General features: G+C 39.0%; 5 protein-coding genes across 5 annotated transcripts; 3 read left to right on the top strand and 2 right to left on the bottom strand.

Annotated features, from left to right (window-relative positions):
• Positions 1-362: 362 nt before the first annotated feature.
• Positions 363-8537, bottom strand: LOC145912486 (ubiquitin-protein ligase E3A-like). The gene is made up of 14 exons (XM_082999963.1): positions 8506-8537; positions 7872-8377; positions 7528-7648; positions 6826-7369; positions 6418-6637; positions 6224-6351; positions 5793-5929; positions 5502-5610; positions 4915-5056; positions 3487-3692; positions 2784-2948; positions 2461-2616; positions 1416-1601; positions 363-1041 (listed from the first exon to the last, which is right to left on the bottom strand). The coding sequence occupies exons 2-14, from the start codon at positions 8371-8373 to the stop codon at positions 889-891; spliced, it is 2769 nt and encodes a 922-aa protein (XP_082856089.1). The 5' UTR covers positions 8374-8377; positions 8506-8537; the 3' UTR covers positions 363-888.
• Positions 8538-8911: 374 nt separating this feature from the next.
• LOC145910994 (leucine-rich repeat-containing protein 51-like) lies at positions 8912-10340 on the top strand. The gene is made up of 5 exons (XM_082998222.1): positions 8912-8980; positions 9053-9177; positions 9239-9447; positions 9712-9860; positions 10002-10340. Exons 2-5 carry the CDS (start codon positions 9063-9065, stop codon positions 10138-10140), a joined length of 612 nt encoding a protein of 203 aa, XP_082854348.1. The 5' UTR covers positions 8912-8980; positions 9053-9062; the 3' UTR covers positions 10141-10340.
• Positions 10341-10368: 28 nt separating this feature from the next.
• LOC145910516 (uncharacterized) lies at positions 10369-26775 on the bottom strand. Its single transcript, XM_082997660.1, has 20 exons — positions 26626-26775; positions 25967-26166; positions 25617-25700; positions 25246-25434; positions 25102-25179; positions 24859-24958; positions 24594-24659; positions 24359-24510; positions 23880-23980; positions 23373-23459; positions 22971-23078; positions 12239-12309; positions 11991-12127; positions 11700-11818; positions 11428-11616; positions 11213-11362; positions 11040-11150; positions 10929-10977; positions 10690-10866; positions 10369-10634 (listed from the first exon to the last, which is right to left on the bottom strand). The coding sequence occupies exons 1-20, from the start codon at positions 26669-26671 to the stop codon at positions 10509-10511; spliced, it is 2340 nt and encodes a 779-aa protein (XP_082853786.1). The 5' UTR covers positions 26672-26775; the 3' UTR covers positions 10369-10508.
• LOC145910517 (uncharacterized) lies at positions 12744-18692 on the top strand. The gene is made up of 9 exons (XM_082997661.1): positions 12744-12892; positions 14710-14987; positions 15513-15658; positions 15842-15984; positions 16448-16647; positions 16790-16950; positions 17261-17398; positions 17741-17905; positions 18116-18692. Exons 1-9 carry the CDS (start codon positions 12882-12884, stop codon positions 18446-18448), a joined length of 1575 nt encoding a protein of 524 aa, XP_082853787.1. The 5' UTR covers positions 12744-12881; the 3' UTR covers positions 18449-18692.
• On the top strand, positions 18933-22849 carry LOC145910597 (uncharacterized). Its single transcript, XM_082997784.1, has 11 exons — positions 18933-19066; positions 19122-19245; positions 19523-19749; positions 19914-20115; positions 20278-20419; positions 20476-20619; positions 20853-21041; positions 21431-21566; positions 21925-22075; positions 22291-22433; positions 22723-22849. The coding sequence occupies exons 1-11, from the start codon at positions 18933-18935 to the stop codon at positions 22847-22849; spliced, it is 1719 nt and encodes a 572-aa protein (XP_082853910.1).
• Positions 26776-27544: the final 769 nt, after the last annotated feature.

The following is a 27544-nucleotide window of genomic DNA, read 5'->3' as shown; positions in this document are numbered from 1 at the left end:
CGGCCATGTGTCCTAGCACATTCTTTTCTTCCAACATCCCTCGAACAAACTTGGAAACATTTGCGTCTGCTATGAAAAGAGTCATATATTATGAAGTAGACATTGACCTCGTTCCTCGCAAACACTACACATGGCTTCGGCATCTATCTTTGTGATTTTGTGCATGGCTTGTACACCACAAATTTGTATTTCCAGAGATGGAAAATCCTCGTCTGAAATGGGACATCTTTCTCTAACTATTAGTGCTTTTCTATGAGGGAGAAGCCCAAACAATTGTTTTTGGCAAAAGTTTTAAAACACTTCGCAAACGTACCCTGATTGGCAGACAAGGTTGTTGCCACCCATAGTTTAAACCAAATAAATGTGAGTGATATAAGCTTTATGTACAGCACTACAAGCAAATCGCACAAAAAACCAAGCGGTGTAATCGCTATCTTATACGGGCATATGCGAGTGGCGTTAATTATTTGACGAACAATGCCTGGATGGCAACAAAACAAGCAAAAAAACAATAACACCACATACCGCAACATATTGAACTTGACATACGCAGTGGGCAACAAACCACTATGGAGTTAACATCTAGTTAAGCTAGTTCACTTGCAACTAGTCAACAGTGCATAGACATATTTGACGAGGTACCATGCACTAGATCGCACGGCCAACTTTCGAAACCCAGTAAAATAAAACCAAGTGTATTTGTTCAAATACAGATAAGTTAATGGACATTTAATTACCACAGTGCAGGGTGCAACTAAAAACTTATACTTTAAGGTTGCGATTTTTTGTTAAATAGCTTGATAGTTTTTTTAACGTAAAATAACGAATATTCAGCGAACTCCGCTGCGGGTGTTGTTGCTCTGTATGCTGAAAAACGTCGCTGCTATTTCAAAGCATCCCAAAACCCTTGGAGTACTTGATAGCTTTAAGAAGGCGTTCTTTTAGTTTCTCCAGATCCCTGTAGTCAGGCAACAACAGCACGTTGAAACACGTATGTGCGGTGGGAAGCCGTGTAGAGTCCGGTCCGTTCTTGGCGATAATCTGGTTTAGATTGGGTAAGCGGTGAATATGAAATACGGCAGCGAAAAAACGTAAAAATGGTATCAACTTGTATATTACAGTAACTTGTGTAACAATATATGCCGATGAACTATAACGGGTGAGTGAAGGAATTGGGCCTAATGGCGTTTAATTGTACGTTGTTTACTCCGTGATGTGTAAAAAAAAAACAGAATAACAACATGACAGTGTTCAGTCCATTTCTCCCAGTTGTACTCGCCACAATTCAAAATGGCGTTTTGAAATTGTCGTATTTTGATATTATTCTTATTATTCACAAAAAAAAACATTTCTTCTGTTTTTACAACAACAAATCCCACATTTCTTGCAAAACCCAATCTTGCCCACATAATTACCAAACGAAGTTTGGACAATCCTCCGACGGGCGCTCTATCGCTCCCAGTGGTAAATTGCAGCAACTTGCGCTTATCTTCTTCGCTCAGTTCGTGGGCCACCGACCAAAAATACTTGATGGTGAGCGAGTTCTCCTCAAATCCGCCGTCGTATTCGGTAGTTTTTTCTAACTCACGGAAGTTGTAATCCTGTTGCAGAAAATACCATTTTAGTGCACCAGCAAATACACTCACCAAACCGGATCAACACCCGTTTTTACTGAAACAAAACTTTTTGCGACCTGTATTATACGCACATTAAATAGTTTAAGAATCTAAAATGACATACGCACAGCTAGAAGACCGAAAATTTAAAACAGGCTTGCAGACATATTTTAGTACATCTGCTCGGGAAGGTAAAACCACCCAAACCACATTAGCATTTCATATTTGATATAGTTTCGTTCTTGGAAGCTTAGCGGTCGTACCAAGTTTAATTTTATACAACCGATGACAGTGATACAGTATCAACGTAAAGTAGCGACTTGAAGTCAAGTTTAAACCACCCTGGAGGTTGACATTGCATACTGCAAGACGCAATCAATCGATTGTCAATCGAGTCACAGCAGATTTTGCGCTGTTCAACTCATTACCCCAATTGCCATGCAAAGTCTATCAACGAACTTCTTTGTCGGAGAGAAAAAATATACGATCCAAAACTGTGCATTTGATTATTTCGATACCAGATTGGGTTATAACAGAAACATTTTCATGGAAGTGAAAGAGTAAGGCAAATCCTTAAACTAAACTCATGATGTTGAAAACAGGCAAACTGTGGAACTGAAAGCACTAAACCTTTTAGTTGCTGATGACAACTGCATTATCGTCCTGTGACCGACAGGGTTTGACTACGTTTGAGTAAGATCTGTCAACAACTGCAAGTTTGACTACGTTTAAGTAAGATTGGTCAACAACTGAAGTTTTCCCCCTAATACCCATCAAAAGTGCCATGGTAATTGATAACGCATAAATTGTTTTTTGATAAAAAAGAAAAACGTATTTAACATACCTCACTCCCTCTGATTAGAAGTTCAAGCTCATCATATTGAAACAAGTATTTCAGGGGGGATCCCCTAACCACAAGGTCAAAGCCGGACAAGAAGGCATTGAATTGTTCAGCCACTGAGGTATTGAGGAGCCATTCAGTATACAAATCCACATATTCCTGCCAAGGTTAGACAAAAGAAACTTTTTAGTCACATGTGCAAAATGATGCGGCAGTTCACACTGATATTATTACAGCAGAAATGTTTCAAACCCTAATAGTACACAATAAAAAAACTTTCTATTTTCCTGAATGGGTTTGAGATAAAAGCAACAATTTTTTTTTACTTGTCGGTTTTCATTTGTCACAGGAATGTTTGCCGCATTTTCTTTCAAATCATGGGTCAGACTTCCACCAAATAAATCACTGTATTCAATTTGAAACGTGATCATCATATCTTCCTCCACATTGCCTTCATATTCCAGTAGGCTATTTAAACTCCTGTAAATAAGCTGTAAACAAGAAACGTTTAAATACATGTTTGAGCTTTCTATGTATTATGCATGAATGGCATAAATGTGCATATATTTACTTTAAACAAAAACTTTATTTTTGGTTTTGTACTTTATTGTATGCTTTTGCTATCAAAGTGTAAATAAACTTGTTTTAAAACATGTATAAACAATGGGGTTAATGTGTAGGATTGCTAGATAACAGATTGAATGGTCATAAAATTTAAACCTTGTTGTTAACTGGTTTGCAGGCTTGGTAGCCCAGGCATTGCAGCCTAGGATCAGCCACTTTTTCCAAGCCTGCAAACCTCATGATCGCGATACATTAGCTGCGATCGCCAAGCAAGTACCTGCACAGTGGGGCAATTCTGCCAATCATGCCATTGCATGGAATAATACTGCATTGTTGTTAACTGGTTTAAGATAATGCACATGAAATATTTTAAGTGGTTCTCATTAAGGTTGGCATTTGGTGGGCATTTTTCTTACTTATGTAACTGCTAGTTGATGCTGGCATACAAAACAACTTCCTACTCACCGGATGGGAATTTGACATATCATGAAACGTTGCCTTTCTTCCCAGCAACTTTTTGTAGACAAAATGGGGGAAATTTATGTCCAAAATGCAGCTGTTGTAAATAGCCAGTCCGAGGACAATTCCAATAAGTTTGTACTGCACTTGCGTCTCAAACGAGTGTTGATTGAACCAAAATAGGTTGGTTTCATTATTCAGAATAAACATGCCTGCAAATGTACACATGATGTTTACATATGTTTTTGCAGTTTTATGATTACAGTTAATGACGCAACTGGCTTGGCAAAAAAAAAGAAACAGTTTCCAGTACCTAAATCAAAAATGGCAAAATACTTTATACAAACAAAACTAAAAAAAAAATCTTGAAAGGGTCAGTTGTTTGGCACATATATATATATACATAGGCATGGGCGTATCCAGGGGGGGGGTCCGAGGGGTCCGGACCCCCCCCATTTTCGTGAAATATTTTGGTCTTTTTTGATAACTAAACAAACGCCACTGTATTTTTTGTCAAAATCCGCGTGAAAACCAGAATTTTTCTTTGACGTTGACCTAAAAACCGCATCGTGTTGCATTCGCCATTGTTTCCAAACAGGGAGCATTGTTACCAAACATGTTGCATTGTTACGAAACAAGTGTCATTTTTCGTCAGTTCATGGACGAAACGTCGTTTTTCAGTGGCCACGTTGTAATGACAAGCGGTTTATTTGCGTGATAGTCAATTAGTTTAGTTGTTAAACTTTCCATAGCGTTACACAATTGCGCAAGCCAGAAAGCCACCGTTTATGTGACGATTGGCGCGAACACCGGCGTTCGTATTTTGCAATTCTCGCCCACAATAGTTTATACTTAGTTTGTACTTGAAAATCGGGGAATTCCCTAAACAAATTTGCACCCCCCCCTTTAAAAATTCCTGGATACGCCCCTGTACATAGGTGTATCCAGGATTTTTTAAAGGGGAATGGGTCGAATTTTTTGGGAATTTCGCTGTAAACTAAGATTTTCTGGTGTAAACTAAGCTAAATTGTGGCTGAGCATTGCGAAATACGAAAACCAGTGTTGGCACAAATCCGTCACTTAAAACGGTGGCTTCCTGGCTTCAATCGCGTAACGCTATGGAACACATGTGGGCTTGAATATATTTGCAACCAAAAGGGATCAAATGTGGGCTAACGTTATCAAAAAAACATGCAAATAAAAACTATTTTGCATGCGGTGGCCTTGTATGCCTCCAGTGTTCGGTAACAATGCTCTTAGTTCAGAAACAATGGCGAATGCAAGCACGATGTGGTTTTTAGGTAATCGTTAATGAAAGTTTCTGGTTTTCACAGGGATTCGACAAAAAAATACAGTAGAGTGTGTTTAGCCATCAAAACAGACCAAAATATTTCACAAAAGAAGGGGGTCCGATATATAGTTGTGCTTGCCTACCATTGTCAGGATTGAATATCTGCTCCACAACCAATTGAAAGAACTCCTTTGAGACTCCCCCCTCATCAACACCCTCCTCGCCATCAAATGCAACAAAAAGTTGTTTCTTGAAACTTGAACTGTCCTCTGCTGCTAGTTCAAGCTGAAAGCAGGAAAATAACATCATTAAATGCATATGAAGTAATTTACATTTTACTTGACCACTTTTATGTCTACCAGTTACCAGTTATAGGCAGCATTGCAATACTGTACTTATTTCTAACATTTGTGCTTATTTTTGATTTGTGTGCTCTATTTTTTTCCAAATAAACATGAATATTTAGATTAAATACAGATCACTAGTTATGGTTGTATCATGTATCATGTATGTATCGAATCAAAGGTCACCATTCTGACGTCATTAATAACAGCCTCTAAAATAAAGTCAAGTGACAAAAATCTAAATTTTAATCAATGCAGCATCCAAAAACAGCATGCATATTTTGGGGTCTATGCAAATGGTAACCTTATTTGTAGTGTTACATAAAAAAATATATACTGATTTAAGTTCATATGTTGCAAGTGTGGAAAGTACAAAAGATTACAACCTGCACAAGCGTGTCATTAATGATGTGACTTCTGCGAACGTGAATTTTTAGGTAGGGGTGAATTAAAGATCCTTGCACAAAACTGGTCAAAAAAGTTCTTCTTCTTTCACTGCAAAAATATCACTCAATATACAAAATCCATTGACCTATTTGCAAGCACATGTAGTCAAATTTCATAAGACAAACAATTTGTCATCCTGTTGCGTAGTATTTTTAGGAGTTTTGGTCTTGAATATTTATTTTTGAATACAACAGTTAAATTTAGTACAATGCAATTAGCAAATACCTCACCTTGTCATACGGAATCGATTGTCATAGAATAAACAGCCAGTCTTGCTAACTGTATTTAACAGGAACGGGTAGTGAAGGAAGGAAAATTTTGTTGAGCCATGTTGGTTTATCTTGTAATTTGCATAGTCCTCATCCATCTAATGTCAACAAAAAAAGTACTTTTGACTCATCCTGTACATACGTGCAATCGGCTTATGTTGCGTATGTACAATTTCTACACTGCTTTACAATACATAACCGGTATATATTTATTTCAATAATAATGTTTGTGAACATAAGTATTAGTTGAGTGAGCTGTAGACAGGGCCACTGTTTTGACCTGTTACGTCTTATCAGTGCGGCTTGGGGACCAGTGGTAAACTTGCCAGCTAAATAGCCCGCAAAAAAATTGATTGCATGCAATACATACTCAAATGGGAATTATATAGTACCTGAATCGTATCATTTAAAGCTTCATTTACAAATTCACTCGAAGGAATTTTGGGCTCAAGACTATCCAGTCTGTTAACATTCAATTCTTTGGCTAGTTTGTCTTCCCATTGGAACTCCAAATTGGAATCTGGATTTAAAACTTCCAATGTTTATCATTTTCTACCATTTGAACATGAAAACAAATCCAATATACCAGGGTCATGCATTATGATATCCATGTCATCTTCATTGCCTTCTTTTGCTTCGGCTCTGGATTTTTTCACCACAGCTGCACCGACCTCATCAATACAACTGTCCATTTCACCACCAATGATAGAGGCATAAAACAAAATGTTGAGACATTTAGCTGCTGAAGTTATGCCGTCATCCTCTTCCACAGATTTGTTTTTGTCGTCACTGAAGTCTGTCACGACCTGTGAAAACTTTCAATAAGATTAAATGTGCAACATTAAACATAGGGGAATGTACTAGTGCAAAAACTGAAAAGAATACTTGATCTTTATACCAAATAATGTTTCATAAATGATAATGCATTAATATCCACATTCTTTCAAAAATAACCTTGACATATTTTAATAGCCAATATGATATATTACTTGACCTTGATTGTGATGAGTTGCTGCAATGATTCCACTATATTTCGAAAGTGTATCACATCATACTCTGACCAAAACTTAGCAAGTTCGGCTTGAGCTTTGACAGGTAAAAGTGACATGACTTTGCAAAATGATGGAAAGGTCTTGGCGTAAGCCTCTGGATTGTGCAGAGAATGATTTTCCATTAAAACAACAAACATGTTTAAATAATTTGATTTGTCCTTAAAGAGGTCCTTTTTACGAATTAATTGAGTCCTTGTGTCTTCGATTAAAAAGGAAATTGCATTGTACATAACTGTTTCCAACTCAGTATGTTTCGAACATACTTTGTATAAATCCCTAACTGATCCCATATTTACTGTAGGGGGTGGACAGTTTTGGTTGCCTGGTAGGGCAGTTGTAGAGGTGGTAGCAACACATGGTATAATTTTACTGTTTATTGGGGGCTCTTTGTCCGCTGAATCAGTATCCATGCTATTTGTTTCATCAATGTCTTTGTCTTCATCTTTGGCCTCCTGGGATTTCACTTTCTCTTTATGCAAAGCAAAGCTGTGAAAGACAAAATGATAAGAGATAACATTTTGTCAAGCATAATAATATAAATATACAGATGACCTTTCTGGTAAAATCATAATTAACACAATGAAAATTTGTAACAATTTTTCTTTCAATTTTAATTAGAAAACAACTGCGGGCGCTTTAAATACTTGTTCAGGCTGTCCATGTTGGCAAAAACTTTCCACACAGCACTCTTAATTCTTGACATAGTTCCATTTTCTGGTTGATCAAGCAGTTTCTCCAAACTGTATAACGTATCATAATCCTCCTCTGCAAGTTAAATTGAGAAAATTTATCTTTGATACTCAGATATGCAGCTTTTTTATTAGTTGTGAAATTTTCTATCTTGTTTTATGTAGCAATTAACACATTTTTAGTTCTTGCTAAAAAATTTCAGATTATGATGGATGAAAGTATAGTATCTATATTATTACTTTGTTGTGTTTTGTATTCATAGTCCAGATAGCATATGATGCCATTAATCACAGCTTACCGTAATTGTGAAGGTTTTCCTTTTCTTGTACTTCATTCACACGGCTACCATTGCTTTCGCTGACAGAAACATTTTTTAGTTGTTTGTTTATTGTTTCAGGTCCAGATGGCAAAACTCCATGTATCATCGAAGCATTTCCATGGGCAACAATCAAATCAGGCTGCACTTGTATATGATCAATATGCTTACTTGCTGATGGATCCCCATCTTTAGTAGAATTCAAAATTACATTGCTTGATGTAGCATCGCTAACGTCCATCACATTTGAAGACTCCTGTTTTTCAGTTTCAGTTCTAGCATGTTTACTTGGATGCTTTTCACACAGTATGGATTTCTTTGTGTACAATGTGATCGCCTTGGCCGCAGCTTCATTTTCGGAAATTTTCGGGAAAGAGGAGTTGGATGCACAATCCGGATTGGAACAATCTGCTTTGCCACAACCTTCAATTAGTTGAAAGTAGTACTGTTGGATTAACAGCTTCACAGCAGCTCGTTTAGACATGTTGCTGAAAATAAGAATAAACATTGTACTAAAATAAATTGCATGTGCTTTATATCAAGATAAGATCGATCATGAAACTGTAAATGGGCGCAAGCCTTCAACTATGGATGCAGCATATAAATACATACAAACCTTTGGAATCCTTTTCACAATGCACAACAATCACCTTTTTGCATGATTGACTTCAAATCAAGCGGAACAGTAAATTTTGGGTTCATCGGGTGTATAAATATATATATACGACACTGTTTCTACATTTTAACACGTGTAATTAGTTTTACATTTACCACATTAAAATCAAAATGTTTACTACATAGTTCTTTTTCAAAAAAGTTACAATATTCGCACTATTCGCTCATTTAAACAACATGCTAGATATATTTAAACCAATATACAGAAAAAGGTAGCATCATAGCATACTCTAAGAGTATACTATGGTAGCATATTCTACGTGACCATAGACATCAGTGTTCAATAATCATAATAGATTAATCATCACATGGTGGCGTGTTGTTATGGTTACCGGTTAATTTTTGCAAAAGCTTGCAAAGTTGGCGGTAAGGGAAAGCTTTCAAGGCATGTTGGTTTGTCTGTGCCGCTTATCATCGTAAGTGTCTACCAGTGGTACCTTATATAACCAAATTCCAAAAATACTATTAAATTTTCGAATGCTTTGCAGCTAATTGGACATGTCAGTGGCCAACGGGTCAAACGGGGAAGATAGGGCATTCGAAGAAAGTGTTACGGAGATTTGTCATGGACCACCACTTGATATGTCCTTTAAATGCCTATTGAGCTTTGAAGGTAATAACAATTAGAATTCTTGTTGGTTTGGCTGCTTTAAAATGTTCATTTTCATGTGCAGAAGTTGCCGAAGAAGCAAAGTTGCATGATCAACCAAACTTACACTTGTCAGAAACCACTGAGAAATTTCACTGCAATGCTCTGCGTCTGAACAACAATTCTATTTCCACTTGGAAGGGCATTGAAGCGAGTTTTAAAGAAATGTTGCAGAAACCAGAAGATCTCGCCTGGTTGGACATATCTTTCAATGAAGTTCACAGCATAGATGAGGTACATTGGCTGCTGCTAAGCATGGTTTCAAAACAATAATTCTCAACCACAATTCTTTTGCCTCCCATCAGTTTATTATGAAATTTTTCTGCAGTTTTATCCATAGAATAATTGTTTCACATTTAAATTACCTTGTCTTGAAGGCTATTGTTTCTTTTTTAAGGTTTTAATTATGTATGCTGTTCTTATGCATCTCTTTACTGACTCAAAATTTGTCTCTTACACTATAATAGGTTAAGAACCACATATATATGTATTACTTAGGTGATAACAAAGTACAAAAACATCAGAGTGTTGTACTTGCATGGAAACTCAATTGAGAAACTTCAGGATGTCAGAAAACTTGCTGCTCTCCCGCATTTACGAAACCTCACTCTACATGGAAACCCCATAGAAGCAGAGGCCGGTTACAGGTATAACAAGTTTTTCCTTTTCGTAAATGTTGAATGTATTTGTATTGAGTTTAAATTTGTTGTACTTGTCAAATATTACCTATAAAAAAATTATTTGCCTATGTGATTGTTGACCATACCAGAAATGTATAAATTATCCAGGCAGTTTGTTCTATCCGTGTTGCCCACTCTGAGGACACTGGACTTCAGTGGGGTGACCAAGCAAGACCGCTCAACTGCCGAGACATGGAGTGCAATGAACAGAAAAACCTCCAAGAAGAGAAAGCGCTCCAACGACTAACTCTGTAGCTCTCTACTGTGCAGAACCTTGTTTGTGACATCGTGCATTTTCTATTGCATAAGTTTAACCATTTTACCTAGCTTGCAAAGTGCATTTCCCTCAACAGCAGTATTTTTGATTTTTTCCATTTATCTGCTTGCTTTGGCAACTAGTGCAATCACTTTTATACACACTCAAATAAAACACAAATATAATTTTTACCAGTTCTCTAACTGTCTTTGTGTTTGCAGTTAATGAAAAGGAATTCAGGTTAAAAGGCGCAAGTAAAATGGGTACATTTGAAATAGAGCACCATAAAAGGCAGAAAATACAAGCAATATATCAATAATAACAAATTATAAACCCATCTGTTTAAATGGGGGATATTACTACTTGTTAGGGTTGGTGTTTTCTTTCTGGTTGTTAAATGCTTTAGTGGGATCCAACTTTGTCTTTCTGCCTTCAATTACCTGACGTTGTAAAGAACTGACTTGGTTCTTCAACTTCATGTTTTCCTAAACAAATTTTGACTATTTCATGGAAGCTTTTTACAAAACAGTGTCAGCAAACCTGTTTCAGGCCCAGGTTTTCCTCCTTGATTTTCACGACATGTCTGATTTTTTGCTTCTGGTTTTGGTGTCCGAGTAGCTCAGCATACTTTTTACCCAGTTGTGAGAGTTCAGCCTGGGCAGCGCTCGTCTCACACATAAGCATCGACTTCTCATGCGAGTATGCATCTAGTTGACTCTGAAAATGAAGGTGTAATACTTTCCAATTTGTGTTCTATTTGTGGAACAAACTACGCTCACTTGAAACGGTTTCACTTTTTCCAACAATTCTTCATACAATGATTTCCACCTGATATTAAATTCAATGTGTCAGAATTCCATGTTTTTTTTTTCCCAAAACCTAACGATTACCTGATTATTTCTGACTCGTCCATCTCAGGTGCAGGCCTGGTGCTGAGTTCTTCCAAACTAATTTCAGTCGTCGTCAACTTTTCTTGCAACTGGGCGTTGTTTGTCAGCAACCTGAAAATGAAAACCCTAGCTAGTGCAAAAACAGGACACCACAACAATAATTCCACACTCACTTGTTTATTTGCTGTTTTTGTTCAGTTAAAACTTTTTGATGCAGATTGTCTCTCTCTTGTAATTCACTTCTTGCACGCTGGATGTCTTCTTTTGCACTTTTTAGGTCGCTGTCTCTTTGATTAAGCTTCTTCTGTGTTTCCAGTATTCTTCTACAAAAAAGAAACCAATTTTATATTTGCCATGCAAAGTTAAACCACATTAGCATTCACCAAACCTTGTAAATTCATTCAGTTTGGCCTGGTTGGCACTCTGTGCTTCATCTGCTGTTTGTTTGAGCATATCAATGGTTGTTTGCAGAGATCTCTCATTTTCGAGTCTTTCTTGGGCTAAGTATTTGGATTTTTCTGCATCAAGTCTCATGGCATCAACACTTTCCTCGACAGCAGTTAGATCTGCCTTGCGTCTACAAAATTTACAAAAATTTATATTTTATTCAGCGATAGTTACAGAATTTGCTATGCATATTGCAAAATTTTTATGACATACTGGCTGAGTTCTGTGACCATTTCAGACATTCTGTCGTGAAGTGCATTGTTTTCTGCTTCCAGATATGAAAGTTGGCTTGAGTTATCAGAGTCCTTACTGCTTAGCTTCTCAATTTCAATCTGTGAAGTTTAGAAAAATCATGACACTACATTATTTAAATTTTAGAAAACAGTTTTCAAAGACACAGGCCAGACTTTACCCAAATGCATTTGTTAACTTTGAAAAGTGTGCAAAAATATTAGAGCCAGGGAGCGCAAAAAAGTGGTAAATTTGGGGTCCAGGTTGTGATACCTCAGCTTTGTTTAAGTTGGTTTTTAATTCATCCCTGGAGTGGCTCAATTCCCCCACTTCACGCTGAAGTGCTTTATTCGTTTCTGAATATTCCGTCAGGCGCTCGTCCAAACTTGCTCTCTGTTCCCTTTCGCTTTCTGTCCGTTCAAAAAGCGAGAAGTGAGATATCAAAACACTGGAAGGCGGCAAATACTACACAGCGTGGCTTGAAATAACAAAGCGGTTAATTGAAAACAGGCTGTATTCACCAAAAGAGGAGGCGACATTTTCAAGCTCTTCTTTCAACGTTTTCAACTCCGCGTCGCGCTCTTGCGAAAACCTGAATTAAACAATAAGATCTGGAAATAATAAAAGGTAACAAAAACAAAACATAGTCAAGATAGCGTTTAGGTTTCTGTATCCAAACCAAAATCAAGCATCGGTGTTGGACTTGAGCGTGTGAAAGAGAGGGCGCGCGAACCGGCTTAAGTACGATTTGTTTGGTTTTAAAACTCGGTCGAATCGCGCACATTCCTGAGTCGGTTTTGAGTGAGACAACAAGAGCAGTGAACGGTAGTTAGCGAGGCAGATCGCAGCTGACGCAGCTTCTGTATTTTGTTGCACTGGCTGGTAATTGTGCTTAGATGGGCGATGCAGTTGTAATAGACTTGTTAAGAAATAACATTTGTAGTATCAAGGGAACGAGGACGATGCAAATCTGGACACGTTGCATTATAAGGACGATTAAAGACTTTTAGAAGAAACAAAATGATGCAACACTATTAGAAATGTTGTGGTTTACCAGAACACTGTAGTTTAAGCATAGATTTTCTAGGAAACACTTTTAGGTAAATATATATTATTCTATTGTGAAAAATTTGAACTGGGACGAAGAATTGAAGACAGGACGTCATGTCGAAATGGTAAGTTGGATGAAAATAACCGCTCGCGCTCTCATACCAGCCAACCCATTGTGGCCTGTCGAGTCATGCGGCTTCAAAGCGCAAACGACGAACTACGCAGATAAACACCAACGGCGCGACTCGACAAACAGGGAATGAATGAAATAAGTCGATGACGGCCTTACAGAAATCGCGCCATGATAATAGAACGCTTCAAACAAATCGAGAAAAATATGAAAAGAATGGGATTATTACGGCACAAGACGGACGCCACATGTCGGTTGTTACACACGTTCGGCGCCTACAGTTGGCGAAAGGTGCTGTAGAGACGTAGTTGTGGGGATATTTGACGCAGTGTAGTAAGATTGTGACGTATGTAATAACTTCAAACATGAAGAAAGTTTGTAGGAATTTCGTTTTTTTGGACGTTATTGTTTTTAACGCTATCGGAAAAAGCGACAGTTCGTTCGTTGATTGCTTATTTAGCCATGAAAGGTAAACCAAACCTTCCTCGCCATGGCACGGTGGCTAACTACAATACAAATTTACCACAGCATCCGGTTGGCCCCGGAGAAAGTAGAGCAAAGTAGCGAGAAATCAGACAACAATAAACCGTGAGAAGGAAAAATCGAACCGAGCACAGCGGGTGGCAAGCTGTGAAGGCCCAAACCATTATCGCATTACTGGAAGGACAGGGCGTAGAGCTTTTGTGCGCTAAAGTAAATGCTTGCGTCTTGCAGTGCTTTTGAATTAACGCCAGACAGTGTTGGCAAAGTTGTGATTACAGCAGGAGGATTTCGTTGCATTGACGACTTGTAGATTTCCTGTGGATTTTATTTTTGTGTCTTGTACCTTACGTCAAACTATCAATAAGTTTCAGCTGTGAAACCGGGTGCCGAGACAGCTAAAAATTATATTAGGTAGAAACCTTAAGATTTAAAATAATAACAAAAACGTGCAAAATACTTAAGTACATGCAAGATAGAAGTTACTGCCCTGTTTTGCGTTAGAAAGATAAAAGCGACGGGCACGTTGCCAGTGCAAAGGATGAGGACCTAAATTTATTTATACACGTTTACGCCGTCAGGGTATATAGTACGCCGCCACCTCGGGCCAAGTCGTCTCAGCAAATCATTAACGAACATTCACGGGAAGCTCAGATCAGCGGGTCCGACATCGTCCTAATCCAAACACAAGTTACATGAATATTGGGGTGCAGTTGGAAGCGAAAGTACAACCAGGCTTAGTGGCAGCTTGGAGAAAACAAGCACAGTTAAGTCTGACTTCAGGTAGAGCGATTGGAGACTTTTAGCATAAAAGGCAGGTTTCCTTGCGCTAAGAAATCTAGCAAGGAAGTTGTGGCACGCAACCCTCTAATATTACAGTTGCGCTATAAGGTACGCCGGGTTGGTTAAGGACCTTCTAACCCTAAGCCTTTCCTAACGCATTTTAAGTATTAGAAGTAGCGAAATAGTCTCTATGTGTAAAGGGAAGGTTTTAATCTGTGTTGCGCACGCAGCTTAGTTGTGTCACGTATATGCTATAAGTTAGTGTGAATTTTAACGTTGCATTATAAAACATAGAACGTATTCAGGGACTGGTAACAAGGGATAGTCAAAAAGCTTCGGTTTGTTTGAATTAAACTTCATTTCTTCTCAAGTTTGACAAATCTTAAACGCGAAACAAAAAAAGTTTAAATTTAATCGAATGGCAAAGAGTGACAATGAAACTCATGAAAACGCCCAAATGGCTTAAAATCAGTCACAAAATGTTATTTTTTTGTGTAAGCTGCATACAGATGTTATTTTCTTTGTTTTACTAAATACTTTTTTTTGTAGTTCCACCGCAATAGCGAAACCACGCATGGCGGCTACGCTCGGAATAGACGAGTACTTGAAATATTATCTCCTGAAACCAAGCGAGCACCAAGCGGCGGCAGAAATCAAGTCGCAGGATGTGAAAGAGACGAAATCGACACAGCAACGCATGCTGCTTGCCACAGTGTACAAGACCGGCCCCGATGGCACGGATGAAGTAATTTACAGCAGGAAAATCGCCGCATCAAAAAACATCGATCCGGTCTCGGAGTTTGTACATGATATGACTGGAAGCGCGGGTGGGTAACGCGTTTACTGAAGTGGAAAAGGAGTAATATGCCAGGGCATACTAGTAATAGGGATGTTTCAAGAATAGGGTATGTAGTCAGCGTTTTGCCAGGTGTGCAACGTCATAAAGGACGTACTAAATGCTGTGCATATCCCATGCAAACAACAAAACTAGCACCAAAACAAACAGATTTTGAGTTGCATTACGATAAAATGTTGCACACTTTTGCACCTAAATTGTCTATTATGTGGCTTCCTCATTAATAACGGAATGAAATGCTGAACCATGAGTTTTAGGGTATATAAATGACAACAATTCTATTTGAATAAGAAACTGAGGATGCCCGTGCAAAAGAAATCGATTTTTCAGTGTGTATAATAAAACCACCTGACTTCAACCTGAAACTTGAAAATTTAAAATTATTGACTTCCTTTCGGAATAAATTGGTGCCGCTGGTAGTAATGACAATGCTCAGTCGAATGATAGATTCTGGTAAAATCAAGGATCCAGCGAATGAAAACAATTTATGTTACAGGGAACCCGTCAAACGGTGCTGGATTAAGGCGAGGTGGAAACACGAGGGAGGTTGACAACGACGAAAGGTTACCACGGAACTGTTCAGTGAGCGTTGAGATTCTCGCCAGCCGAAGTCCGAGCAACGTTGGATCCGAAGAGCTGCAGGTGGGCGATATTGACTGTACTAAAAACGCGACAACTTCGTCTGCGCTTATCGGTGCGTGTGTCTGTGCGTGTGTCTGTGTGTGTGTGTGTTTTGACTGATAGAGATAAAAAAATCAAGCTTACAAGTGTGAAAGATGGGGTGTTTGCTGGGGATATGACCACAAAACTGCTTTGTTTGTTTAGCGTCTGTTGGATCATTGCAAGAGGAACTCTATCAGGATCTCGGTGCAATTTACCTTCGCCCACCCTTATTCGTGGGATAACAAATACAACAAGGAAGGGCTACAAAGTCTTTTCACAAAAGGAATCAAGTTGAAACCCCTTGAGTAAGTACCGCCTAACCGCAATTAGTATAGGTTTTATGCAAAACCTTCAACGGTTTATGTCGAGCGAACACAGAGACAGAACCATCTCAATCATTTACAAGCCTTAAAAAAGTGGGTAACTTGAATCATACGCATGCCAAAGCACTTTCATGCTGGCAGCAAAGCAGAATATCAAATAATATGTACCAAGCTTCAGTTGGGCATCACATACGAAAACAGTGTTTTCCAAACGGTGGTACGCGACGGCATTCCAGGTGGTACGCGAGCACCTTTCCCTTAATTTGCAGTTTGAGTTCGAGTTTAAAAAAGCGTAAGAGTTCTCAAAACGTTAGTTACTTCACCCCCTAGGTTACTTTGAAACACTCTAGGTGGTACGCGTCAAAATTATTTGACCTCCCAAGTGGTACGCAACCACAAAAAGGTTGGGAATCACTGTACTGAACAAAGGCAACTTTTGCTACAGCTTGCAGCAGGGAATCAACATGATGCTGAACGACGTACAAGATACGCTTGAAACACTGGACGAGCTGCAAACCAGCAGAGGGACCATTGTGATCAACTACAATATGCTGAAACGCGCTGCCTCGAGATTTCGTGACGCGATCAACGTTAAAAGCGATTTCTATTTCCAGGACAACGTGGAAAAGCTGCATGAGATATGTGGTAAGAGATGAGTAATGAACAAAATGGGTGCGATGATGAATGACGATCACTTCTATCTTACAAACATTGTCGATACCGTTTGACAGTGTCGGCTGCAAGCATGGAAAAAATCGAAATTGAACATGTAGGAAAAATGTTTTAGGGTACCAGAATCGCATCCAGAACCACTCAAGGAAAGTTGTCGAAGACGCGACCAGCTTCTCACTCGCTACATACCGGGATTATTTCCTGCTACAGAACAGCGACGAGATTTGGGTCAAACTAAAAGTCGATCTATCAAAGAGCAGCGATGGGGTGTCACAGGTATTGGGGTAATTGCGATATACTTAACATGACCAAACTGGCCAAACCCTAAATAATGCATACGGAACTGCCTGGACGGAGTTTCAAAACACACCTAAGTGCATCATGTATATACGTGGCTTACCATAAAGCCGTATATTTTGGCCAACCTATTATAATTAGATGAATGCGCAACTTGTGAGTACAAGTTCTACGTGGATGCCGAACACACTGTTGTTTTTTAAACGTCTTTTCCTTGTGTTCGTACCCAACAATACGGGTTGACAAAGGGGGGAGTTCGCGTGGTTTTAACACCAGCAACAATACACAGGATCAACAGTTGTTCGTGCGAGTTTACAACGTGCCCGGACCAAAGGCGTCCAAGCATGGAAGAAACAACACACAGGTGCGGGATCCACTCAACACAAAAACTCAACTTCAACCGCTGACTGACACCATCTGGCGCCTGGTTAGTGTTATTTTACCAATATTTATGCGTCAAGAATCATGGGCGTTGTGAATATTGCGCTATTTCACTCAGCATGTGCTGCTATACACGAGGTTGATCGCGTACATAATAATTTTCAACTGGCCCGAACTTCGTTTCAACATTTTTGTAAAATTCAAACCCAAACAATCGACCGACAGGACGATGGTTGTCAAAACTCTTCGTGTGAAGTGGAGGTTTAACAACCTTTGCAAAGTTTGCAGTCAAAACAACCTCATTAAGAAAGACGCCGTTCTAGCGGACATGAATAATTCACTAAAAACAAGATGGCGTTGCCAATAAAACTTCATTATTTTCACTCAGATTGGCGAAAACGTCACAATGAGCGAACTGGTGGACAGTGACGAGATATTGGTGGGAATAACGGCGGTGGTGAGCGAATATCCGGACCGCATGGACTGGAACCTTACTGTCCGAGCTCTGCATGAAAAACTCGCACGGAAAGTGAAAGAGGCTGCCCTTGACAAGGTACATTTAAAAAAGTGACATTTCGGTAATTTCAGATCAGAGTTTCTTTAAGCTACATTTTCGCTAACATAGGGAAGTTATAACCACCACGCAGCAGCTGCAAATATGACCATAGCTTTAAATAACGCCATTGGTCCGAATTTAAACATCTTTTCAATTGAATCCAGTCCAAAACATATGCGCCAACCTTAAAAGACGCTTCTAACACAGGTGCACATTGAAACACGCATCCGTTTCGCAATGAACCTGAACGAGCAAACTGCACCCTTGAATAACGTCAACGGCATCGATAGAGTCGGGGTCACCACTGAGTGCATTCATATGCAAGACATCCTGTTTGACATGCTGGAGGACTTGGAAGACAACATGAACCGCCTGGAAGAGGTAGACTTCGGAAGAGGAGCGAATCTTCGCGTGGATAAGGCATCTGTGTCCGGAGCACTCGGAATTTTAAACAAGGCGATAAGAATACGAACTGGAAGCGGGAAGACTTATTCAATGAACACCGAGTTCGCCGACGATTACTCCGATTTAACTGACTGACAAGTATCTTGTTCTACAACAAAAAATGATTTGCGATGATTTCGAGAGAGAGAAGATACCGTGCGGTGGTTATACAATGCATAGGGATTGAACACTCTTGTGAAACACGGCACAACGACTGTTTTATCTTTGAATGTGATTGGTTCCGCTAATGCAGTATTAATATAGTATACAGTTTGCATCCATACTCCTTGTATATATAGGTACTTTATCAAAGTATTTTGGTACTACAATACGTTGCTATTACACAAAACAACACGACAGCTTTCTTACATGAGCAAACACAAGGGAGAAGGTGGTTTAATAGTGAAGAGGCAATTTCGCGTCTCCTAAATTATGCATACAAAGTGCGCCAACATGACCGAATTAATTAAATTTGAAATGCCGCGCAAGCGACAAAGTCCGAGTGGCAGAGTCGAATTATAAGAGCACCAGGCGCACATTATAGCTTCCCTCTGTCAGGGAACTTCTAATAACCTTCAGCATGAACAAGACGGTGCACCCAGCCACCATCAACCTTCAGGAGTATTTAGAATTCTTTCTCGAAACGAGTACGAGTGACGTAAACGCGAGTAGAATCATAGTGAAGTGCGATCTAATGTACGACGGCCAACTGCGGTGAGTCAAGCGCAGTGTAGTGTGGGATTAATTACAACGCATTCTACGTCCTCAGGTTCAGCAAGGTATTACGAGGGGGAGAGAACAAAGGGGAAAATGCAGAACTTCAGGTGGCAAAAGATCTCAAAGCGATTTTGTCGGACGATCGACCATGGGCTAAAAAGGACTGTGCTGTTAATGTAGGTGAAATGCGTTGTGGTCCAACGTACATACTTATACGCGCTTGTGTTTCGCAAGGTTTAGTACTATAACTGTTGTTGTTGTTGTTGTTGTTCATGGTGTCACAGTATAGCCCAAGGATGATGAAATATATTTAAAAATGTGCATATTTTTGAAAAATGGCCAACAACAAGACAAAACTCAGTAGAAATTAAACTGTCGACGACTCACAGCTCTCTTATTTACAAAACAGCGCAACGGTTGACTTTTATGCAAAACCGATGCTTTACCGCACAGATTATCGTCAACAAGAGTCTCAGCATAATCAGCGCTGAGCAGTTTACTCAAGTTTACCGTCAGTTGAGGGCCAAAGTCGGACAGAGTGCGGTTTTCCGTGTATCATACGCTCATCCATGCCACTATGTGAACCAGAGGGCGCTCACAAATCTCCACAGAGCTGGCATTAAACTTCAGGTTCTTGCCGTGGAAGACATAATCCGGGAAGCGATTAGAGATTGCATCTGGCAAGTTTCCTTTTTTATGTTTTTCTACGGCATGCCATAGGTGGTTGCAGAAAAATATACACGAATCGCTAAAGATATCCACAAATACGATGGTGACACCGACACGACAGGCGCATGAAGTGCCAAATAGAATTCAAAGTTTATTTTTTTCCCCAACATTATAGTGATATACAAGGACTTGCATTTCGCGGCTTGGAGAAAGTACGAAACGTGTCGGTTACTTGTGACCAAACAATGATCAATGCAGCTCACTTCATATTGTTCAACGCCTTTCAAATTAACATGACGTCCCTGGCTGATCACGTGAACAACGGTATCTACGAGCGTGACCAATACGTCGTGGGATTGCGACAGGAGATGCGAAAGGTTGGTGGTTCGAGCCCCGATCATACTTACAATTGATTTAACAGCAACGGTTTTAAGAAAACCAATAATAAAAATACAAAACCGCGAAAAATATTCTTTACACATAAATTGCGGTCGGTCAAATTTTTTGCGTCTGACTGTGCCATTGGTGTTTTGTTGTAGCTTCTGAGAAGCAACAGCAAGAGTCGATCTCCTAAGTTAACCAAGAAAAGTCTGGTTTCATTTGAATCAGAAGAAGAAGACAAAAATGTAGCCGGAGAACAACAAAGTCAAACAAAAACATTCGCCAGTAACAGAATGACCGGTAAGATGCGGAACTTAATTTCAAAAGTCTGAACTCTTGTTTATCGTAAAATTTAGGAGTTCTAGGTTTGACACCGTCAGGTTTTGCTACTAATGATGAAGTTTACAAGACAAAGCATCTGTTGAGAGCGAAGGAAAACGACAAAGCGGAAATTTGTCTCGGATATCAAACATACGAAAAACTCTATCTGAACGGAGGAGGTTGATTTGCATTTGAAATACAACAGACACTGTGCAATTTAAAGCGTTTATTGACTGCAGAAAGTAGTGACTGTTTCAAAAAATGTAACCAAGTTTCACAAAACGTAACTATAAAGCTTAACTACAGACGATATTCTTTTTCTGGACTGTCCATTGCGTGACAATTTGACTTCCAAAACCATGTCAATGACACACATTATGTCACTATAATAAGAACAAAACGAGTATTTTAGGAGCTACAAAGGTCGCGAAGCCGAAAACAGTGGAAGGGAAGTGGACGGTGGTGTGTGACGTCACCAACACAACGTCCAAGTTTCGGTTCTCCGGTTTAACATACAAGGGAGGATGCGACGGTGAGAATTCAACAATTAAAGTCGAAGAGCTGGGAAGCGAAATATCAACAATCCTCAGAAACCACGCAGGTAGGTAATCATACAAACATGGCGAATATTATTGCAGAGGGTGAAGTCGTTTGTTTTCTGGGATTAAAATTGAACTCTTTGAATTCTGACAACGGAATTGCAGAATTTTACAAGTTTATTTTAGGTTTAATCATGCCAAAAACCCAGGTTTCAACACAAAATTAAACAGGTGGTCAATAAATTACCAATGACGTCATTGTTTATTTCTACCCAAACGATAAATTATTTGTACAATTATCAGCTCTTTTGCGCTGAAGATATTTCGAACAATATTACCAACTTAAACTCAACAAAATGCACACCATGTGAACACGGAACAATCACCCTGTGGGTGGGTGTATAGAAATGTCGTTGTCGAAGTACATGATCAAAAACACGTGTTTAAACAGGCAAAAGGGAGATCAACATAGCAGTGGAATTGATAGTTGCATGTCTTCCCGATCGAAACAACGGCGTGAAACAAATTATCTCCCTGTCAGAGAAGCTTAACAGGGAGTTGAATTCCAAGACATCAGTGACAGTGTGGTTGGTAACAAACACAAATGTAATGGATATGTGCGTGGCTACTAACTTCCAAATCACAAAAAGGAGCTTTTCTTTCGAGAAAGACGTTAAAACTGAAGAGAAAAATAAAAATCCCAACATTTGGCTTAAGTCATGCGTATTCACATAATTCCTAATGTTTTGTGAGCTCCATACAGTTTTGGCCTATAAGGTCTCATCAGTGCAGCTTGGTGCGACCATGTGGACGATCTTGCAACTCACAAAATCCATACAAGGGCTCTAATCTTATTTGTACGATTGTTGCTGTTGTTTGAAAGAAAGGAAATCGGCAAATTCCACCTATATCGAATAAAATGCGACACAAAACCAATTCGTCCAGGTGTGGTGGAGTTGAAAACATGAACATTCCAACTCAGCAGACGATAAAACGTTTGTTTCAACCCGACTCAAGTGCGCCACAAGCGGTGGAAAAACACCTCCGTGTTATGCATATTATCGATATTCTAAACTTCATGATCGACGACATTCTGGTAAGAAACATCAAGCGTTTCTCACTGCATAGAGATCAAAGGATATGGATATAATTCATCATTTTGGAGTACATACTATTTTATTTATTGGCATTTTTGGCTCATCGAAAGGGATACAGTGTTGTTTACTTTCATGCTTGTGTTATCGACTTAACCTTGTATTTAAAAAACACAGCAGGAATTTAGAAGTAGAAAGTAACAACAGGATTATTCAGACGATGTTCACACACTTCCACATGGCGGCATCAGAGCGCGGTTTAACGATTCGTGTTCGACCGAGTGAACTGACAACCGGCATTCATCTGCTTCGTTCTGCCATACAACTTCACAACACCGACCGTCCCCGAGTTACACACAGGTAGAACATGCTCACGTACAATCGCTTATGCACATTAGAAACGATTTTACGCGAAAGTCTGTGAACACAGGTACCACGCGCACTGTTTTGAGACATTGGTAACAAAAACGCCTATAAAACAGCCAATATCGATACCCTGCAACCGTGAATGTATGTAAACACAGGTACCACGCGCACTGTTTTGAGACATTGGTAACAAATACGCCTATAAAACCGCCAGTATCGATACCCTGCAATTAACTGGACACCACGAAAAGTGCGAGCAATGTAATGCCAATTACACTCGCAGGTTACTGGATAAAGACGGCCATGAGCGTTTGTACGACTCGTATCACCACAACAAAACAGCACTGCTCGCCAAGAATTTGCAACAATCCGGTCAAGACCAGACAGTACGCAATAACAAGCACGCGTAAATAAACCGCATACACTGGCGTTATGCAAACCAGGTCCTAAAATAGATGTGGTGAGGGCTACGCTGATGGCAACAACATGTTGTGTTCACTGAATTCTGTGCTGTAAATAAAAAATTCCTACCTGTAGTGTTCCGTTTTGGTGTTTTCGGAATCAGCTCGAAGTTCTTCTACCAGAGATTGTGCTTCGCGCAACTTTTCCTTGTATGTAGTTAAGTCAGCTTCCACTTTCCTGAATAGTAAACGACAATCAGTTACCTACATTTTCCTTGATACAACAAGAGAAGGCAATGGTTTTCACCAATAATACCCAAAAGCAGTTACTGACTACCATTAACCTGTAACCATGTAAGGCCATTTTCACGTAAACGCCCCAATTTTGTAATATCAGGGTTAAAGGGTTTGCGTTATTTTAGACTTACAAAGACGCCTGCGGTAATACGTGTACAAAGCGTCATGGACAAGTTGGTGCTTATTGCAACATGCTACTGCCACAAAAATTGGCCCGTATTCATACGTAACTAACCTGTGTATTCCATGGCAATCGACATGTTCCAGTTTGAAACTCTCCAACTCCTGCTGCAATGAATGTTTTTCCTCTTCCAACGACTTCCTAAACATCGAGTCACAAATTTCTCATGACCATTTTAGACCGCACACTTTTTCGCATCTCATCATTTACAACCGTGTACAAATTTGTACAAATCTCAAACTGCTCGAAAGTTCTGACGAACATTTGTTGTTACAAAAAAATTGTGAAACTTTAAATATACGCAATAAGACGCAATAAATGTATAAAGTCAATACACAGCACATAAACTGAAACATAAATTTTCAAAACTTTGCTTGTGGGCATTCAAGTGCAATACGTTATTCGGCGAACTTTCGCTCAAAATTAAATTAATTGTGCGGCTCTTGCTGGAGCTATTTTAAGCAAAGCCTTACCAGGGAAGTGATTTTGCCTTCAAATGATCAATAAGTTACCACAGGCCCAAGCAAGTTTAAAAAAGCGAATTGGAATGCTTGCCCTTACCGAGTGTCCTCGAAGTTGGACAAAACTGGAGAAAGTTTGTGGATTCGGTCGTTGGCAGCTTGTAATCTTTCAACTTGATTGTCAAGGGAATCTTTCAAAACCTGAAAGAATAGCACGTAACGTTGCTCTACATACGAAATCCAGTCAAATAGTTTTCTTAATGTTTCGTTTATCACTGTAACAAGCTCGAATATTGGGTATTTGGTGGCTTTACAAATTTGGCATTCATGCCAGCAACAAAGGGAAGTAATTCATTTATGTAAGCTGCAGACAGATGGCCACTGTTTCGACCTAAAGGGTCTCATCAGTGCAGCTGGTGTGACTTTCAGACGACTTTGCGGACCACACGGCCAAGCAAAGACTTCCACTTTGTGGTGAATATACAATCACCGTCATCCGTTGGGCACCAAACTAGGTGCAACCTTACGGAGAAAACAAGGTGGAAGTAATTGAATGGAGTTAAAGTAGATTCCACTGACCGCAAGTTTGTCTTCGTATTCGACAACAGTTGCCTCAACTGCAGTTTTCATCGTTTGGGCAAAGCGCGATTCGCACGTTCTCAATTTGGCATCCGAACAATGCAGTTGATCTTGCAACCTCGCGTTCTCGGCTCGCAACTGATCCGCCACGCCTGTTACAATACGTAATTACAGGTGGAACACGGCTTAGCGCAATTTACTGAGAGTGGATTTATGCAGGAGTGTGAAGTAGTACCTTGTAGAGCCGTCACTTGTTGACAAACGTCATCTCCATGTTGCTCGATTTCTTGGTTCAGTTTTTCTAAAAATGAAATTTTGTTGTATAGTTAGGGACTAACAGACAACGCACAACAAATACCATATAGCCTAATTTTTCAAATTAAAATGTTTGGAAACTTGGACCAGCTTTAACAGTATGCTATACATGAAGTCAGCAAGCTACAAAGTGTGATTTGTTACGTTACGAATATCAATATTTCAGGTGTCTCATAGCTTCTCACCCAAAACAGTGTTTGCTTGTTGTAGTGCCACAATTCTCGCTTTGGCTGCCGCCAAGTCAGCTTCCAAGTTTTGCATTCTAACCCGATCTCTTTCTAGTTGCTTTAACACAAAACAGTTTTAAACAAATAATGAAATGATGCCGCGTCGCCAGCAATTCCGAACATGTGTGTTTTTGTGGAATACACACAGAAAGTTATACATAGGAATAGAAATAAACTAAGCAATGCCAGTAGAGTACTTACTTGCTTAAGGGCAAGCATTTGTGTTCTTGAGCGTTTTACTTCAAGTTCAATGTTTTCCTTGCGCTTTTCTTTGGCTTCCTAAATTGCCAATAAATATTATATACAGAAAATCCATGATATTCACAGAAAAAACAATTTTATTACCTTTGCCAACAAAAACTCATTCTTTTTCTGCAAAGCCACAACATTCTTCTCAGCAACACTGATTTCATTTTTAAGTGACAGTTTTTCTTTTGTGAGTGAGGTTACTTTTCCTTCTAACTTGGTAACTTCTTGGCGGGTGTTATTTAAATCTTTCTCCCGGTCGTTGCATTGTTGAAGAAGCTGACGAATCTGTAAGTCAGGAATTGATAAAGAAAATTGGACATATCCCTTATTCGCATTTTACACACTCTTGTAACATGTAAGGTCCCTTTATCAATAATTTCTCCAAGGTTAAATAATAATGATCTAAACAATAGAATGGCATTAGGTCAGTAAATTTTTTGCAACTTTGGTGTATATCAATTAATGACCTCTCTTTCGAAGGCTTGTTTTTCCTTATTGACAACTCTTGGAGAAGCTTTAACAGTTGGGGTCTTGGATTCTTTTTTGTCTCCCTGCAAAATAGTTTCAAATTTAGAGGTATGTATGTTTACAAATACAGATAACATATATCTATGTTTCATGATTGGTAGGATCTCTCCACAGCACAAGATGGCGCTCACAACTATCGTCTTGGGATTATTAGGTTTTATATAAACCATGATTGCTTGAATAGTTTTACTTTCAATAGATATTGTAGCACATGTATGGGACTCTGGATGCATAAGTTCAGTTGAAATTTGTAAAAAATAACATGATGTACATTGAGTAAACAGATTACATTGAGTTTCAAAGAAGAAGAACCATTAAAGTTTAGTTTTTTCTTTGATGAAGAGGGATTTGATGGTACTGCAAACACATCTGAAGATCCATCAGTCACAGAATCATTTTTAAATCTATCTGTGTAGTTTTCAAACTTCAAAACCCCAACACTTTTCTCTTTCTCAGCAAGTAAGTAATGTCCAGGTGGTGGTGCACAACCTTGTAATGTAAAATGTGTTGGGATGGAAACAGATACAAAACAATAATATAACATAGGTGAAAATAGACACACGATAAAACAATAGTCGAAGGCAAGAAATAACCTACAATGAATAATTTTTGGGAATAAGGATTATTAATATGGCAGATTAAAAAAGCTCATAATTTGCGCACATATTTTTTTGTTTACATTGTTTGACGTATATTCATGAATTAGTTTATTTTTTTCTGCACAGATTGCCAATAAAATTTCAAAATTATTTTATTTTTCCACTCTGGTTAATGTACACATAGAGTCTGAAACAGAACCACCTTGCTGTGTTATTTCGTCTATCTTGGTTTCGCAAACCTTCAGTTACAGAAAAAGTTCATGTAAAACTAAGTCTTTATTCAACCACTTAAACTAAAGTAAATTAAAAAGTTTAAAATATTGCATTCGACAAAATACTGTTTATTTACCTCCATTTTCGTTAAACCTTTTGATTGCTGCCTTTGGAAATGACATTTTCGATATTCAGAGCAGGACAATTTAGCTCTTATGGTTCTGTATTTCTGTATATTTTTGCTGCTACCATAGATTCAACATATCAATAAAACCACACAGAACAAAGCTTCGTATTACACTCTGTTCCCTGTCAGTAACGCAAAGTAGAATGAAATGAAATCAATGAACAACTAACGAACCAAATTTTGAAGTTCTCCCGCTAAATATGGAATATCGACAACATGAAACAATGTGAATATTGGAAATTTTTTGGGATAAATTTAGGCAAAATCGACCGGTTACATTTAAGCCACAAAAAAGAACTTGAAGCCCACTTAAAAACGTTTGCGTTATTTTTGAAAGCAAAATTGAAATGCTTTTGGCGCACCAACACGGCGAATAACAAATTCTGTTTTGACAGTTTAATGGCTGTCAACAGACCCTTTGATTATTTCTTACACTAAAAATAGGAGGGTAACTTTGTTATGACCAGTTGAGCAACTAACTCTTTTACCCAAAATAATGACCAGGGGATCAAATTCCCCCCATGAGGCAAAAGAGTCACCTCTCAAGTAACCACTTTTGACCAGAATGCGTTAATGAGGAATTTTTTTGAAACCGCAAATGTCTAGACCCTGGAACGATTTTTTTGCAAATACAGCCTGAAGTTTGAACTGTTTTTTCAGTAATGTTTTTAAAACAATCGGCGTCAAGTAACCGCATTTAAAACACCCAAAACACCACTATAAAGGCCCGTTTACACTACAGACGATTCCGTGTTTGTTTTATTGTGCGCGCGTGCTGAGTTGTGCTGGGATGGGATGTGCTGGTCTGTGCTAGGATGTGCTCGCTTTTGCTCGACGAGCATAAATTCGGGCACAGTTGGGCACATTT

This window comes from Ascidia mentula, chromosome 8 (genome assembly GCF_947561715.1).
Source record: "Ascidia mentula chromosome 8, kaAscMent1.1, whole genome shotgun sequence".
Taxonomy (NCBI): Eukaryota; Metazoa; Chordata; class Ascidiacea; order Phlebobranchia; family Ascidiidae; genus Ascidia; species Ascidia mentula.
The sequence above is the reverse complement of the archived record's forward strand: the minus strand, read 5'-3'. Positions and strand labels throughout refer to the sequence as shown.